The 18,734-nt window shown below is 40.7% G+C and overlaps 2 protein-coding genes across 5 annotated transcripts in view; both read right to left on the minus strand.

The window, feature by feature from the left end:
- Window positions 1–3,917, minus strand: part of LOC148883987 (regulator of G protein signaling 6-like) — a 54,860-nt gene extending 50,943 nt beyond the window's left edge. Inside the window, exons 1-2 of one of the 3 annotated variants that reach the window (XM_089022802.1) lie at window positions 3,705–3,917; window positions 3,540–3,607 (exon numbers count right to left, since the gene is read on the minus strand). The gene's annotated coding sequence lies outside the window, so the exon portion shown is untranslated. Of the gene's footprint in view, window positions 1–1,796; window positions 1,993–3,539; window positions 3,608–3,704 lie in introns of those variants that run through there. The other 2 variants (XM_089022801.1, XM_089022803.1) reach the window with 2 other exon arrangements.
- Window positions 3,918–15,165: 11,248 nt separating this feature from the next.
- sipa1l1 (signal-induced proliferation-associated 1 like 1) overlaps window positions 15,166–18,734 on the minus strand; it is a 69,592-nt gene continuing 66,023 nt past the window's right edge. For both annotated transcript variants that reach the window (XM_089021800.1, XM_089021799.1), the window contains exon 23: window positions 15,166–18,708. In XM_089021800.1, coding sequence (XP_088877926.1) covers window positions 18,565–18,708 — 144 coding nt within the window. In that variant the 3' untranslated portion in view covers window positions 15,166–18,564. The remainder of the gene's footprint in view (window positions 18,709–18,734) is intronic.

An 18,734-nucleotide genomic window follows, 5' to 3' on the forward strand; every position in this document is an offset into this window, starting at 1 on the left:
CCGAATAAAATGATTTGGTGGGCCAGATTTGGCCACTGGGCCGCGACTTTGACACCCATGCATTGGGCACTCGCGCTGTTACCTACGTGTCCTAAGTGCTGCCATCTAGAGGCTCGATTTGGAACAGCAAATTTGTATACAAGTCATTGACTGAATGATCCCCTCCAATTTTCTAAAATGGCACTTTTCATTTTTTTTTCATTTTCTAAAATGGTGACACTCAACAAAAGAACAATTACTTCTGTTCAACTTTTGCAAAAAAAGTGAAGTTAAGTGAATATTAAATTTTCAATGTCAATGACATTTTGATATGCAAGTTTCAAATGAACCAAAGCTTAACTCATTCACTGCCAGACGTGAAAAATTGTGCCCACTACTGTGCCAGGGTTTTTGTCATTGTCACTCAAATTGCAGGACCCACAGGATATTGAGTTTTAGGACTTCATAAACATTCAGTGCAGCGTAACAAACCTTAGACTGTCTTCTTTCATCAGAAAAAAAGAGTTAATTGCTAAATTATATGGCTCTGGAGTTATATTAGCTTGAAATGAGGGCGGATGTATAAAATACCATGCAATAATAAAGATAATAATACATTTAATTTCTAAGCGCCTTTCAAAACTCTCAAGGACACTTTACATTCACAGAATTTTTTTTTTTGTGCCGGTGAGCAGCAGCAGCCATTTGCACCAGCGTTCACTCTACCTGTAAGTAACACACCAGCAAAGTTATGAAAGGAAGAGGAAAGAAAAGAAAGAAGTAGAAAAACAGTAGCACATCAATGCATTCTTATTTTCTTTTTTGAAAGTCAACAAATCGGAGGGGAAATATTTTTGTCATTTCCACGTAGGGCCGCAACAACATCCTTTTTCCCGATGGCGTCTATCAAAAAGTCCCTTTTCTCTCTGGGATGAGGGTGGCGTCATTTTTTTTACTTCTTTACATTTTAGACAGTGACTGGTGGCTTGCTTCTTCCATTTTTCCGACAAGAGGTGGACCAAAGCCACGTTGTTCTTTCATTGCTTCAAATTGGCACATTTTTTCAGCCAGTGAAGAAAGGCGCAACCTGGGCCTTCTTTGCATCCCGACTCGCTGTGCGGGCGCCACTTGCAGGCCCAATACAAACATATTGGTTCATATAGCGCTTTAATAATAATAATACTAATAATAATAATAATAAAATATATTTCATTTATAAGCGCCTTTCAAAACTCTCAAGGAAACTACAGTCACAGGATATTTTTTCTGCGGGTGAGCAGCGGCTGCCACACGTGCCAGCGTTCACTCAACCCGGAAGTAACATAAAGTAAAAAAAAAAAAATAATCATCATTCTTCAGCACTTTCCGTACCCTCCTTGTGACATGAATTAGTTCTAGAGGAACTAAGAGAGGATCAAAGCGTCCTTTTCAGCAGTGGATCAGGGACCTCATGGACGTCATTTAACAACAGTTGAATCTGTAACAAAGCGATAACATGGAAAAAAGGGAAATGCTGCCCCTTGTGGAAGGGAAAAAACATTACCAGAGTCCATGGCCAGCGCTTTATCGGCACCCAAACAAGAAAAAACTAAACCTGAAATAATTTGGGAATGGCGCTCTGTCATATTTTTAATTCCTGAATAAATTTGTGAATGGCAGTGAATGAGTTAAGATAGTTGAAATTAAAATATAAAAACAAACGGCTCACTGAAATGTATTGAAATTAATTGCTGTTATATGTACATAACGTCTGCCAATGTTGCCCTACATTTTTAACACACCAAATCTGCCCCCCTTTGCAAAAAGTGTGAACACACCTGCTTTAGTGGTCTTGTGTTGGGATTTGGGTTATTCAGGCCTTTCTGGTAACTTTCTGGTATCATCAGTGCCACAAATCCTAAACCCAATCATAGATTTTAAAAACAAAATAGTCTTGATACTGGGCAAATGCAAAACTTGCCAACACTCCTTCAAGAACGTGCAAAGTGAACCGATCGGCAATTTGCCAGATGCCATCCAGCGTCCATTTAGCAAATCGGCTTTCTCATCTGCTTGCGTCCGTTCTTGCCTGCCATGTGCAAACCTTGAGTCAATCACGGCCCGCAGTTTGTGTCTCGCTCCCTCTCCTCAGCATCAGTCAGTGATTTCTGCATTCTCCGAGGACCACTTCATAAATACGCAGAGCCACGAGCTGCAGACTAAATTAGACTTTCTTTGTTTCGCTCCCACACACACACACACACACACACACACACACACACACACACACACACACACACACACACACACACACACACACACACACACACACACACACACACACACACACTAACACAGCATATAGAGTCTCACACTGATAACACCCCATGATGTCCAAATTTGGCTTTGTATTCTCACTTTTGACGCCAGCTGCACTGTCAATTTCTATTTGTAAACTTAATACAGTGATAGCTCGGTTTACGAACTCCTTGGCTTACGAACTTTTCGGTTTACGAACGTTAAATTTATGATAATTTTACCTTGGCATAGATACTTTTTTCGTACACGGGGCTGCCTCAATGAGTGAACGAGCCCGTTCTTCTAACAACAAAATGGCAGCCGACTGTTTTTGACCTCTATTCCCCGCCCCTAGTCTTTGGTTAACGCCATGTGATTGGTCAAGCAGTGAGGGGAGGTGGTTTAAACATTAAAAAGACAGGCAGACGACAGTGAGAGTTTCAACTTTGATAGTTGAAAGGCAGAGACTGCAAGGTTAAATTATCCCATCATTCAAACAACCCGCACAAGCCATCTGTACACTTGAAGCAAAAAGCTATCAACCCAGCTAAACAGAACACAATTGATGAGGAACTAGATAAAATTATCACAAAGAAAGCACCTACAAGGGATCATTCCTCAAGATGGTGAAAGAAGAAGGTTACGTTCCTCATCAAGTGTTTAATGCTGTTATATGTACATAACGTCTGCCAATGTTGCCCTACATTTTTAACACATCGAATCTTCCCCCCTTTGCAAAAAGTGTGAACATACCTGCTTTCCACTCCATTCCATCAAGCCATCAACAACCATCACAAAGGTAAAAAAAATGACATTATTATACAGTACAGTTTATTTCTTTAATTATAATACCATAGCACATTTATTATACATAAAATGTTATATTTTGTGTAGTTTTAAGGCATAGAAAATTAGAAAGTAGAAAATTATGTTTTATGTTTTTTATGTTTTATGGGACCAGGGAACGGATTATTCTCATTTTAATGGTTTCCGATGGGAAATTAATTTTTGGGATACACAGTTTTCGGTTTACACACTCTGTCTGGGAAGCAATTAATTTCGTAAGCCAAGGTATCAATGTATGTTGAATTATCATTTCTGCAATGTTGGGAGAAAAAATGTGAGTGATGGAATCACTGACAGTTGTTAAGTCACAAAAAAAGAGTACTCAGTGGAAAAGCTTCAAAACACTTCATGATGTTGTTCGGCCGCCCCATTTGTATGGCAAAGTTTATACATACAAGTTTTAATTACCAAACCAGCATTCTGACAAACAGACTCACACATTTGACCGAGCATCTTTTCCTCTTAAATCCCAGGTGAGCCAACACATCTGGTACCAACCAGGACACTGCATGCAAAACAGTCAACGTGTCACTTCCAAGTTAACAAGATTACCATGAGACATACTGAATGGAAATCATTTCAGTCAGTTGTCACTTTCTTACCTTAACGGTCTCCTCTTCCTATTATTAGGAGCTGTTTCATGCAAGCACCTAAAACAAATGGATTCACGGTCCCTCCGAACACCCGTGTGCACTGAGACAGAGGAGGGGAGGCTGCGAATGGAAGAGTAATGGAGGGGTAGAGAGAGAGAGAAAGTGAGAAAGAGCGAAAGAGAGAGAAATACAGTCTTGAGTATGCATGAGAGAGCAGGAGTAGATTTTGTGCAATGATGAAAGTGAGCCAGTGAGAGAGAGAGTTTGTGGTGTGTGTCTATGTATGAGAGAGCGATGGGAGGGGAGGGGGCAGAAAAAGTGAGACGGGGATAAAGAGCAGCCAGCGAGAGAGATGAGACAGCAGGAAAAGACAGTGACAGAGAGAGATAGTAGAAATGAAACAACTGAGGAAAACGTGCGCAGCGTGTTTCAAAGTTTGACAAAGAGCGAATAGTTACAAACTGGGTTATGCGTTGTCCTTCCTTTGCATTTATATATTTTTTACATGTTCATTGCACCTTTTCCAACCACTTTGCTTTCTTTGACTGCCTGGAAACCACAAGAGCTGCTGTTAAAGCGCTATATAAATCAACATGTATTGTATTGTATTGTATTGTATGAGGTTTAACACACAGGTGTCAAAGTAAAGGCCCCTGGGGACAAATCTGGCCCGCCACATCATTTTATGGTCCGCGAAGGTAAATATAACATGTTAAATTACATTACTTGCTAAAGTCCGAGCCAAAATTTTACATTAATAATAATAATAATAATACATTTCACGCATAAGCACCTTTCAAAACTCTCAAGGACAGTTTACAGTCACAGGATATTTTTCCTGAAGGTGAGCAGCGGCAGCCACACGCGCCAGCATTCGCTCAACCCGGAAGTAACAAAGTAAAAAAACTAAATAACAAATAATATGACAACACAACGACACAGGTATTGTCCAATGTAAACCACAATAACAGTCGTTATTTTTGACTTTGGATTTGAAAAGTAGTTATTCATCAATTTGTTATGTGCTCTATATGTAATATGTGGAGGGGATTCTCGGATGTATTTCCTGGTTATTTGGAAGAGATATTTGGAAATGTTAGTATTTCGAATGACAACTTTATTCGTTTAAGGTGCGAGACGGACGAGAGGCAGTATATTACCGGGCAATCTGACAGCGGTGTAATTTGGAGCGTAAATGCAAAAATACATTTTGTGGCAGGAAACTTCCCGAATCGCACACACAAAGCTGTTTGCATTTCACTGCTTTCATTTGTGGTGCGTTTTAATTTGTTCCCCACCATGGTTGAAACTTTAATTTATGTCATGTATGCAAGGCAAAATAGCACTTGGTAACATTGAATTTTAAAACATTCAAAAAAGACATCGAAATAGATCACAGGTGTCAAAGTCAAGGCCCACGGGCCAAATCTGGCCCACCACATTTTTTATTCGGCCCGCAAAAGTACAGGCAGTTCAGAAAGTATTCAGAATGATTCACTTTTCCCGCATTTTCTTATGTTACAGCCCCATTGAAAAAAAGAATATATTAATTTTTCCCCTTAGAATTCTACACAAATTACCCCATAATGACAACATGAAATATGTTTTGATAAAATGTTTGTAAATGTATTAAAAATAAAAAAGACCTGTGCATAAGTATTCAGAACGCTTTCCTATTTCACGGTTTGCAATGTGGTGATGGCAGTTGTGGATCCCAAAAAGCAGGCAGGAGGGAGCAGCAGGTTTTATTTAACAAATTGTACTAAAATAAAGTCAAAAGGAACAAAATCTAAAACGTTAAAATCGTTTGAACAGAAAATACAAAGTATCAAAAGAAAAACCAAGAGTAAAAGTCTGCCAAGATAAAACAAACACATGCACAGCATACAATGCATACACAATGCAGAATGCATACAATTGCATACAATGACCCGACGCCGAATGGTCATGCTGGGAGTCCTTTTGACTGCCATTGATTGGAACGACCAGCACCTGCAAGGCTGCAGGCAGGGCTGACAGCGCTACCCGTTGGTGGCCAATCCGAACGTGGCAGTCTGCCACTGATCGGGACGACCAGCACCTGTGCAGGTGCAGGCGGGGCCGAAAGCGCCACCTGTTGGTCGCCAAGCAGATCATGACATCCTAATGCTTCATAGAAGCACCATTGGCAGCAATTACAGCCTCAAGTCTTTTTGAATAGGTCACTACAAGTTCCACAACTGAATTTACGGTATTTATTCGAGTATAACGCGCAGACGTGTATAACGCGCACACCTAATTTTCTATTAAAAATCGGGATACAATTTTGTTTAACTTTTTCTCGGTTCAGAACAAGCATTATGATAAAAATCATTTATTGACAATGTAAACACTGAATGACAATGTAAACGTTGAATCGAAACTATGAATATTGGTAATTGTGCAAAACAGCAATACTTAACTCAAAATAAAGTGTAGCTAAAGGAATGGTAATCAACAATAAAAAAAAGGAATGCGCGTGATGCGGGCCTTTCCGAGAATCGAAACTGAAGGTCACCTTAACAACAGCTCGACTATGGAGAATAGCAATGGAAAAGATAAAGTAATAAATATATATGAGAATTTTTTTTCCCAGGCCTCGTTTATAACGCACAACCAAACTGAGTTCTTTTTTGAGGGAGAAAATTTTGCGCATTATAGTCGAATAAATACGGTATTCCTTTTTCCAATAGGGCTGTAACATAAGAAAATGCGGGAAGCGTTCTGAATACTTTCTGAACTGACTGTAAATCAAACTTGCGAAATTTCATGCTTGCTAAAGTCTGAATTGCAAATTGTCTTATGTAAACCACAATAACAGTCATTATTCTTGACTTCTGATTTGAAAACGAGTTATTCATTAATTTGTTGTGTGCTCTGTAAGGAATATGTGGCGGAGATGAAACATTCTAATGGCTTTCCAAAATTCATAAAGGCCCCGTAGCGAAAACGGTAACTACAATGTGGCCCACGGCAAAAAAATGACTTTGACACCCCTGTTCTAACAGCTGGAAAAGCAAACGCAAACAGGCAAAACGTGAAGCCCGCTGGCATATTTTGGCTGAGCTCCGATTCACATCAAAGCGTGTGATGCAACTACACCAACTAAATAGGAAAAAACGCGCCCTGGCGACTCCCCCTTAGATGTCTTCCTATATGCGGCACCACGCAGCGTGCTGCTCTAATTCTCCACATCACTGTGCCAGATTATGAGAGGGATCGGGGGGCTAAAAAAAATAAAAAAATAAAAAAAATCACACATTGTTTTTCTTTCGCATTTTCATAGTGCACAAATGAAGGAAATAGATAGAAATAAGCTGACAAATCAATAAGCACACTTAGCGGTTAACTGTCTTTTGATACTAATGGACCACTCTGGCCTACACACACACACACACACACAAATGGAAACGAGAGTCTCTACTTCGGGCACACCGCATTACTGAGCAAGAGTAAACAGGAAGCCAAGGTCCCGGAAGGTTTGGTAGCGCGTTAGAAAATAGTTGGGTGAACGTTGCCCCTACTTTTGATCTTGACACACAAACTCACTCACAGACCACTCAGCTCGCCGACACGTGTGAACTAAAGTGGAGTGGTTGGCTCAAGGTGGCAAAGTTCGCCACGATGGGCCGAGTTTAAGGCATACCTTAAAATGCAGATGATCTTCCACCTCCCCCGTTCGTCCTTAGACTTGTCAGAAAAAAAAAGAAAAAAAAAATCCTTCAAGTGATGCAGCCCCCGCGTTTTCCACCTGTACCAAAGATGACTAATCCAATGCCGCCTCCTCCGCCGTTGCACCTCTCCTCTTTGGCAACAGACGCCTCAAACGACCCTGAAACATCTCCGCAGGTGGACACAGTTAAAGGACAACCGACACCATTTTTTTGTTTCCTAACTGACATCAGAAAAACGTTTTATAGCATCTAAAATACCCAAAACACGCAGGCGGATATTCTTAGTCAAATGAAAAACTCGAAACTGGTGATTTTCAGAAAGTCCTGCCCCGACTTCGTGACGTCACGCCAAGTCGTCTTGGCTTGCTCAAGAAACAAAACAATGGGCTCACGGAGTTCAGATTCGGAGAAGATGCTTTCTTGTTGCTCATCCAGTTATGAATATGATTCAAATAGTTCTGAAGTGGAAAGCATAAATGTTTGCAATCGATTAAAGGAGTCCTCCCATATCAATTTGAGCCGTCAATGACAGCATGTAGTGTCCCATAAAAAGCAAAAGATGGCGCCCAACCTCCGTTGGAAATGGGCTGATTTGTCTGCTGGGAATTTGTGTCAGCGAATATCAAATAGTAGTCTTGGTGCAACACACAACAATTCACCATTGCGTTATGTGTTTTCCTTCTAATTTCGCCATCAACACGGATCAACACGAAGTTTTCAGACCAAACAAAGAACCGCAAAATGCATTGTGTGTCGCTTTCTCGGTCAGTGACGATACCTACCGTGACGTCACGTACGGACTCGTCACCAACTCAAAAACAAGACTTCCTGAATATTCGGTGCGATTCTTGAAACGTAAAATATAGCTATATGAGATGGAATCTTTGTAAAATACGCTCAGTAGAAGTCATTTGAAGTGATTTAAAAAAATATGGACACAACTTGTCCAAAGGCGTCGGTTGTCTTTTAAACAAGTCCACGTTTGACTGACAGCATGCAGGAGAGGTGATAAACATCAAGCACCCAGCATGCACTCTATTTCTTGAGTGCACTAAATATTCACAGGCAGTTGGCGGGGAACTGCCGGATGCCATGCGTCCAATATTTTTCTTTGAGGTGAGCTGGAGCCATGAGATACAGATAATATTAATATATTTAATTTATTAAGCGCCTTTCAAAACTCTCAAGGACACTTTACAGTCACATGATATGTTTTTCTGCGAGTGAGCAGCGGCAGCCAGACGCGCTGTCAGATAGTGATTTATGCAAAATTAGGCCTCGGAGATGAAAATACTCACCCTTCCTGGAGTAATATGGCGGTTTTGGATTGGATTACCCTTTATTAGTCTGGCACTGGATAAATTTACATTTCACAGCAGCAAAGTTATGGAACGAAGAGGAAAGGAAAAGAAGAAGTAGAAAAACATAATACAGGAGCTGCTGGAAAGGCAGACACTCTCACAGCGCCATCTTTAAGTGAAAACACCAAAAAAAAAGCTGAATAACAAATACAGTAGGGCCTTGGCTTATGAACCTAATTGGTTCCCAGACAGAGTGTTTAAGGTGAAAAGTGTGTATCCCCAAAATTTATTTAAATGAGAATAATCCGTTCCCAGGTCTCCATAAAATATAATTTTCAACTAAATAAGCCTTAAAATTACACACAATATACCTTATTCTATGTATAATAAATGTGCTATTGTATTGTAATGAAAGAAATACACTGCACTGTATGATAAAGTCACTTTATTTACATGTGTCATGGTCGTTGATGGCTCTTAATTGACACCTGTTGCTTTCTGACTTATAAGGTCTTACGAAACTGAGGCATCACATTATCATTCATCATGTTGATGATTCTCATAGCCACAGTCTTTTCTGGATGCAACTGTTCAATAAAAGCCTGCACATCATTCCACTTAGCCAACATTGCCTTGATGCTCTCACTTGATGCTGCAGCCATCTCCTCCTCCTCATCCTCAGATGACAACTCCTGAATGGCTTGCTTCTGCTTGTCCTCTTGAAATCCTCTGTGTTGAGGACCTCATTATGGTCAGCAACAAGCTCCTCGATGCCGCTTGCATCCACTTCGCGTCCCTTGTTCTGGACAATGGAAACAATGTCGTCCAAAACAACAAGAGTCATGAGGATCAAATCCTTCAAAGTCCCTCTCAAGGATGCATGCGGGCCACAAATTCTTCCATGCTGCTTTCAAGGATCGAAGGGTGACATCATGCCAAGCCTTTTCTATCAGCTGAAAGCATCAAGTAAAGAAAGTCTTTGTGTAAAGCTTTGTTGCGAAGTATGGCACCAATGGTGGACTTAGCATATCCGCGAAGCCGCTAAATCAGACAAATGCACACCGCGTTCGTGTTTCTCAATGATCTCCTTCTTCTCCTCGACTGTAATTTTGTTTTGTGTCTTCTTCGGCTGACCACGAGCCTGTGGTGGGGTCTCTTTCGGTCCCATAACAGCAAAACTATCTGTAAAAAATCCAAGGTTTAATTTTCATAAATTTAACGTTAGTAAAACGAACATTTCGTAAGGCAGGGTGTTTGTAAACCGAGGCCCCACTGTACTATGACACAACACAAAAGACAGTCATTCAATCTTTAGCACTTTCTGCACCCTCTTTGTCGTATGAAGTAGTTCTAGATGAAAGAGGAGTGGATCCAAGCATCCTTTTTACCAGTGAATCGGGGACGTCATGGTGAAAATGTGCACGTTTGCTACAAGCTAAATGTTGAAAGCAAACACAAAGCTGTAGCATCCATTGACAAAAACAGATTGTCTCACATCTCCTGTCCCACGTAAATCCACTTCAATTCCAAGCCGCGACAGTTCCACATACACGTCAGCGCTTTCTGCTGCACAAAGCGGGGCTGTGAAAATGCTGCCTATTATAGGTGCAAAAAAAGCACTGACATTCCTCCCAATCAAAAACGGTGCTGGCATAGTCATGCTGCTGAAAAGGCGCAACCGCTCAGCAGTGTCCTCCTTGATGAATGTTGTGGCCAAAAATGCTTGATAACAATCTGTATCCATTCCACACGATGCACAACAACACAAAGTGACAAGAGAACAACACAAAAACAACAAAAAAAGCAAGTAGAGCACTTGCTGACGGGTGCCTACTCAGGCGCTATCTTGGACTTTTGCCTTAGGAAGCGGGAAACATGGCACCAGTGTAGGCTTCTGACATTTTTAGCTGTCATTCGGGGATGAAAATTGCTTATCATAAATGTTCAATTTGAAATTTAACATTGGATTGGATTGGCTTTGCCTTTATTAGACTCACAGTGGAGAAATTTACATTTCACAGCAGCAAAGTGATGAAAGGAATGAAAGTAGAAAAACAAAATACATGAGCTGCTGGAAAGGCAGCCACTCTCGCGGTGCCGTCTTGAAGTCAAAAGAACAACAAAAAACTAAACAAATAATATGACAGCACAAAGACAATATTACAAAACAAAGACACAGAGAGACATTCATTCTTCAGGACTTGCTGTACCCTCTTTGTGATGACATGAAGCAGTTCTGGATGAAAGAGGAAAGTATCAAAGCGTCTTTCCACCAGTGGATCAGGGACATCATGGTGGAACGTGCACGTCGACTACAAGCTAAATGTTGAAAGCAAACACGCAGCTGTAGCATCCATTGACGAAAAGAGATTGTCTCACATCTCCTGTCCCACATAAATCTGCTTCAATTCCAAGCCGCGACAGTTCCACATACGCATCGGTGCTCTGCGCTGACGCTCCTTTCTTCTTATCGTGTGCTCCTCAAGCCATGCATCCATTCAGCCGCATACTGTCCAACAGCACCGACCTTTCCGCTGAACAAAGCGGGGCTGTGAAGATGCTGCCCATTACAGGCGCCAAAAACCACAATGGCCCCTTTGGTGTCCAGCGATGGCAGTCGAATGGCACCGACATTCCTCCCATTCAAAAACAGTACTGGCATATTCAGGCTGCCGAAAAGGCGCAACCACTCAGCACAGTCTCCTCCTTGATGAATGTCGTGGCCAAAAATGCTGAAAAACAATCCGTATCCGTTCCACACGACGCACAACAACACAAAGTGACAAAAGAAAACACAAAACAAGACAAAAACAACCAAAAAAAGCAAGGCTCATGAGAGCACTTGCTGACGGCTGCCTACTCGGGCGCCATCTTGGACTTCTATGTCATACATGGACTGTAAGGAAAACAAAAGCAAGTCAAACGTTTTGTGCTGAAAATCAAACAGTTTCTGAAAGTGAGACGTGCAGATGTTCAATAGGGTTTGAGGTCCTGGTGTACATCCTGAGACCAGAATGCAGAATTTGCACAATTTTCCGTTTTTCTTTCCAATATAAAAAAACAACTAAAATAAAAAGCGACAAAACCACATAAATCATTTTTTTAACTTCAGAAACTTTTAATACAGAGATCACTGCAAATGTCTGTTTTCCATACTTTTACATCTACAATAGACACAGGATTTCAACAGCATTTTGCATTCTGTCATGTTCTACGACCCTGCATGATCATTCACACATCGACTCGTCGAAACTCTTCTACTGCAAACATCGACCAAGCAGGAACGAGTATCCAATTTATTTCAAACCTGTTTATCCGATCAGTTTGGATGGCTTCAGGAAAGAAACTTAGTGGCATTTTATTTTCTATCTCTTTTTTTTTTACTTCTTGAAAGACAAGTCCAGCACCTCTCCCTATTGGCCAGACATTGCAATAACAACAAAACTAGAAAAGCAGCAAATCACATCTCAATAACAAAGACTGCACAGAATGGATGGCTCCTTAGCGCACTCTTGTTCAAAATATGTAAACACCATCTATTTGACAAAAAAAAAACATGTGCAAAGGTTCTTTAACAAAAGTGGGAACGTATTAAGCAATTCACATTGACACACCCAAAAAAAGGACATTTGGATTAAATAAACAAACTGGATGCTCCGGATTGAATGGATGCAAGCTAAACGAGTTGCTCAGCCTTTCATTATTCAAAATACAAAAACCAGAGAGAGACCAATTTGCATGTATGTAAAATAAAATATAGACGATTAGCTATTTAGCATTTGGACAATGAGAATTTGTCAGCAGGGTGGCAATTTTGGGCATTTCTTTTCAGTTTCACAGCTTGGGACGATTGAAAGAATTCTTCACAGCGTGCCGCCATCTTAAATACGGTTAGTGTGGCAAGCAATTAACACATTGAATCTGCTTTTTTTTTTCTGGATGAAAGAGGAAAGTATCAAAGCGTCTTTCCACCAGTGGATCAGGGACATCATGGTGGAACGTGCACGTCGACTACAAGCTAAATGTTGAAAGCAAACACGCAGCTGTAGCATCCATTGACGAAAAGAGATTGTCTCACATCTCCTGTCCCACATAAATCTGCTTCAATTCCAAGCCGCGACAGTTCCACATACGCATCGGTGCTCTGCGCTGACGCTCCTTTCTTCTTATCGTGTGCTCCTCAAGCCATGCATCCATTCAGCCGCATACTGTCCAACAGCACCGACCTTTCCGCTGAACAAAGCGGGGCTGTGAAGATGCTGCCCATTACAGGCGCCAAAAACCACAATGGCCCCTTTGGTGTCCAGCGATGGCAGTCGAATGGCACCGACATTCCTCCCATTCAAAAACAGTACTGGCATATTCAGGCTGCCGAAAAGGCGCAACCACTCAGCACAGTCTCCTCCTTGATGAATGTCGTGGCCAAAAATGCTGAAAAACAATCCGTATCCGTTCCACACGACGCACAACAACACAAAGTGACAAAAGAAAACACAAAACAAGACAAAAACAACCAAAAAAAGCAAGGCTCATGAGAGCACTTGCTGACGGCTGCCTACTCGGGCGCCATCTTGGACTTCTATGTCATACATGGACTGTAAGGAAAACAAAAGCAAGTCAAACGTTTTGTGCTGAAAATCAAACAGTTTCTGAAAGTGAGACGTGCAGATGTTCAATAGGGTTTGAGGTCCTGGTGTACATCCTGAGACCAGAATGCAGAATTTGCACAATTTTCCGTTTTTCTTTCCAATATAAAAAAACAACTAAAATAAAAAGCGACAAAACCACATAAATCATTTTTTTAACTTCAGAAACTTTTAATACAGAGATCACTGCAAATGTCTGTTTTCCATACTTTTACATCTACAATAGACACAGGATTTCAACAGCATTTTGCATTCTGTCATGTTCTACGACCCTGCATGATCATTCACACATCGACTCGTCGAAACTCTTCTACTGCAAACATCGACCAAGCAGGAACGAGTATCCAATTTATTTCAAACCTGTTTATCCGATCAGTTTGGATGGCTTCAGGAAAGAAACTTAGTGGCATTTTATTTTCTATCTCTTTTTTTTTTACTTCTTGAAAGACAAGTCCAGCACCTCTCCCTATTGGCCAGACATTGCAATAACAACAAAACTAGAAAAGCAGCAAATCACATCTCAATAACAAAGACTGCACAGAATGGATGGCTCCTTAGCGCACTCTTGTTCAAAATATGTAAACACCATCTATTTGACAAAAAAAAAACATGTGCAAAGGTTCTTTAACAAAAGTGGGAACGTATTAAGCAATTCACATTGACACACCCAAAAAAAGGACATTTGGATTAAATAAACAAACTGGATGCTCCGGATTGAATGGATGCAAGCTAAACGAGTTGCTCAGCCTTTCATTATTCAAAATACAAAAACCAGAGAGAGACCAATTTGCATGTATGTAAAATAAAATATAGACGATTAGCTATTTAGCATTTGGACAATGAGAATTTGTCAGCAGGGTGGCAATTTTGGGCATTTCTTTTCAGTTTCACAGCTTGGGACGATTGAAAGAATTCTTCACAGCGTGCCGCCATCTTAAATACGGTTAGTGTGGCAAGCAATTAACACATTGAATCTGCTTTTTTTTTTCTGGATGAAAGAGGAAAGTATCAAAGCGTCTTTCCACCAGTGGATCAGGGACATCATGGTGGAACGTGCACGTCGACTACAAGCTAAATGTTGAAAGCAAACACGCAGCTGTAGCATCCATTGACGAAAAGAGATTGTCTCACATCTCCTGTCCCACATAAATCTGCTTCAATTCCAAGCCGCGACAGTTCCACATACGCATCGGTGCTCTGCGCTGACGCTCCTTTCTTCTTATCGTGTGCTCCTCAAGCCATGCATCCATTCAGCCGCATACTGTCCAACAGCACCGACCTTTCCGCTGAACAAAGCGGGGCTGTGAAGATGCTGCCCATTACAGGCGCCAAAAACCACAATGGCCCCTTTGGTGTCCAGCGATGGCAGTCGAATGGCACCGACATTCCTCCCATTCAAAAACAGTACTGGCATATTCAGGCTGCCGAAAAGGCGCAACCACTCAGCACAGTCTCCTCCTTGATGAATGTCGTGGCCAAAAATGCTGAAAAACAATCCGTATCCGTTCCACACGACGCACAACAACACAAAGTGACAAAAGAAAACACAAAACAAGACAAAAACAACCAAAAAAAGCAAGGCTCATGAGAGCACTTGCTGACGGCTGCCTACTCGGGCGCCATCTTGGACTTCTATGTCATACATGGACTGTAAGGAAAACAAAAGCAAGTCAAACGTTTTGTGCTGAAAATCAAACAGTTTCTGAAAGTGAGACGTGCAGATGTTCAATAGGGTTTGAGGTCCTGGTGTACATCCTGAGACCAGAATGCAGAATTTGCACAATTTTCCGTTTTTCTTTCCAATATAAAAAAACAACTAAAATAAAAAGCGACAAAACCACATAAATCATTTTTTTAACTTCAGAAACTTTTAATACAGAGATCACTGCAAATGTCTGTTTTCCATACTTTTACATCTACAATAGACACAGGATTTCAACAGCATTTTGCATTCTGTCATGTTCTACGACCCTGCATGATCATTCACACATCGACTCGTCGAAACTCTTCTACTGCAAACATCGACCAAGCAGGAACGAGTATCCAATTTATTTCAAACCTGTTTATCCGATCAGTTTGGATGGCTTCAGGAAAGAAACTTAGTGGCATTTTATTTTCTATCTCTTTTTTTTTTACTTCTTGAAAGACAAGTCCAGCACCTCTCCCTATTGGCCAGACATTGCAATAACAACAAAACTAGAAAAGCAGCAAATCACATCTCAATAACAAAGACTGCACAGAATGGATGGCTCCTTAGCGCACTCTTGTTCAAAATATGTAAACACCATCTATTTGACAAAAAAAAAACATGTGCAAAGGTTCTTTAACAAAAGTGGGAACGTATTAAGCAATTCACATTGACACACCCAAAAAAAGGACATTTGGATTAAATAAACAAACTGGATGCTCCGGATTGAATGGATGCAAGCTAAACGAGTTGCTCAGCCTTTCATTATTCAAAATACAAAAACCAGAGAGAGACCAATTTGCATGTATGTAAAATAAAATATAGACGATTAGCTATTTAGCATTTGGACAATGAGAATTTGTCAGCAGGGTGGCAATTTTGGGCATTTCTTTTCAGTTTCACAGCTTGGGACGATTGAAAGAATTCTTCACAGCGTGCCGCCATCTTAAATACGGTTAGTGTGGCAAGCAATTAACACATTGAATCTGCTTTTTGATTCTTAGAACAGAACCATTTTTAATTATAATTTGATACATCTTGACAAAATGTGAATTGAGCTAAATCCACGGATGCGTTTCAAGAAATTGGAATATTGTGAGAAAAAAACGCTTCAGTAGTTCAATTAAAAAAATTAACATTTCCTAGAATCACCACCTTTTGTTCTACATTTTTATTCTCTTTATCGGCTAACAACATAAATCTACAACACGGGTTTCACTTTTTGAATTGCTCCGCTAAGCTATTTTCTGCTCCGTTGCCATTTTGCTAAATGCAACTTTATGTTATGTAAAGTTTCTACATTCGTGCGCACACGGCCCCTGCAGACAAGGGTGGAAAGTCAACGATTCTTAATCCGGTTGGCGAGATTCTAAGCGTTCGTGTCAAATCGGATGTTAATAAGGAAGTAGCAACAATGTTTTTTTTTTTGTAGGGCAACAATTCTCGGAATAAAATTCGTCATTGCAAGAAAGTAAATAATGTTTACAAGGGCCAGTCTAAGGACACGCTGCATGGAACTCAATTTAAAAAGGCACACACACTTTTTCATGGCTGAGGATCTCACCAGGATTTTAGTAACATTAGTTTTGTTTTCGATGTGAATCAATGTGTTCAAGCAAAAGGAAAATATTTGTTTTGCTATTCTGAATAGTTGGTGTTGGAAACAAAAACTGAGAATTCCGTCATAAATTGTCGAAATACGAAAAAAAGGCGACATTTCTTTCACAATAAAATACTGCTACTTTTGGGGGGATGTGTTCCGACTAAATTATCTTTGTGACAGTAAATATGACATTAATATAAAGTTATATATGTTTTTTAAAAAGTGTGTGTTGGCTTCACCTGGTGTGTTTAACCGTTAAAATGAAGAGGGTTTGTTTTACTTTCATGTGTTGCCCGGATGCTGTTTCAAAGGCACGTATCGTCCACCGTTCGTCCTGGGAGTGACTTGAAATGACCCTAAGTGACTGGAGGCACAGTTGGATAAACCGACGTACATTCGCGCTAATGATGCATTCACAACACACACACAGACACTCTACAGTTGTTTTTTGTTGCTGTATCCAAAAACGTAGATAATTCTCTTGTCAAATACCCTTGGAACATTTTTTTCTGAACATCCTCACGTTCATAAACCTGAGGGTAAGTCTGCAAATGAGCAATCGACAAATCGCACCGAAAAGGTCAACTCATTTCATTTGAACGCCACCTTTGATTGTCAGTCAAATGACGTCTGATGCGCCATTATTATTATTATTTTATGCGGCCCTCCTGGCGATTGTTCTGAGATGGAAAAATACAAAGTGTACAAAGTGTGCAAAGCACGTCGACTAACCATGAGTAAGTTGCACTGGTAAATCACTAGAGGGCTCTGAAAACAACACGACAGCAGGCTGGAGCACCACGAGAACAGCGATAACACTGAATTCAAATGCTGAGAGTCAGGCTTGAGCCAGGATTATGAAATAAAGCCATTAAATTATATATATCTGAGGTTTTTTTTCTTTTTCTTGACGAACTAAACACCAATGTCAGTTGGACTGAACGAATAGAGCAACTTATTCATTGGGATTATAATACAATGAAATAAATAAACCCTTTTGCAGTCATCCTTTTCTACCTCCTGTAAAAAAAAAGGTTACCACTATTCTAGATTCTTTCAGAGTTCACCGCGTGAAAGTGAAAAAGTAATAGAAGGTTCATGCGTGGCAGTAGTTTCATAATCTTTCAAGGGATTTCTCTCCAATCTTCACCCTATTGCTTTTAAGACACACTCCAGTCTTGAAGTTATGGCGTGGCACCTCTGCCGATGGCTTTTAACTATATTCCTATTGTCGGATGAGGAGGGTTCAGGGTGGGGGGTTCGAGGACGGATTGGTTGTTGTGAACTTCCCAGAGGAAATAAGATTGACTTTGAGAAAGTAAAAAAAAAAAAATCCCTTCAGTGCTGCATCAGTGGTTGAAAAACAATACGCACTGGGGAGCATTCAAAAAAATTGTTGCTTTGCAGAGGGGAGCGGGGGTTTAAAATCCAGCCTCAAACATAATAACTGTCCGTTAAGGGGATATGAAATGCTTTCCTCGCAGTTTGGTGGGGAAAGCAGTTCATTATATGTGTTCGGGGAGTGTATTCCAGTGAACAGCAAGTGGTCGAGGCTGCAAGATTTTTGTTGTTTTTTTTCATACTTCATACATTGTACAAAGTCCACTGATGGCATTTAAATAGCACAGCTAACCTCTGTTCGGTTGGATTTGGCACTCACTGCCCCCCCCCCCCCCCCAAAAAAAAAAGGAAAATCCTTCCATATAGTCTACCTGACCAAAAAAAGTAGGATGAAAGTCTTCATCCGTAAATTGCTGATGCTCAAGTGTATAATAACTAGGGGCAGTCATGGTTCCTTCAGTCTACAGAAGGGGGCGTGAATTCCCTTTCTTGACACGCTTTTAGACAAAAAGGGGACGGCAGCAATTTCTATCCAGCTAATCAGTGACCAAAGTGGGATTTAAAACTGGGACTACCATTCGTGTGCAGCTCGAGGAGTGTCAGTTCATGTCAATGGTGTTGAAGACCCACTCTGTGAACTTCTTAAGCTTTGTAGCGGAGGTCTGTGACTCTTCCTGAAGCCTCTGGTTGTCCTCCCACAGCCTCTTGATTTGAGCCTGGAGCCTCACCTTCTCGTCACGCTCCTGCGAGGATTATATTCATGTGTGTA

Source organism: Hippocampus bargibanti, linkage group LG19, assembly GCF_051943395.1.
Source record: "Hippocampus bargibanti isolate YZ-2025 linkage group LG19, ASM5194339v1, whole genome shotgun sequence".
Lineage (NCBI taxonomy): Eukaryota > Metazoa > Chordata > Actinopteri > Syngnathiformes > Syngnathidae > Hippocampus > Hippocampus bargibanti.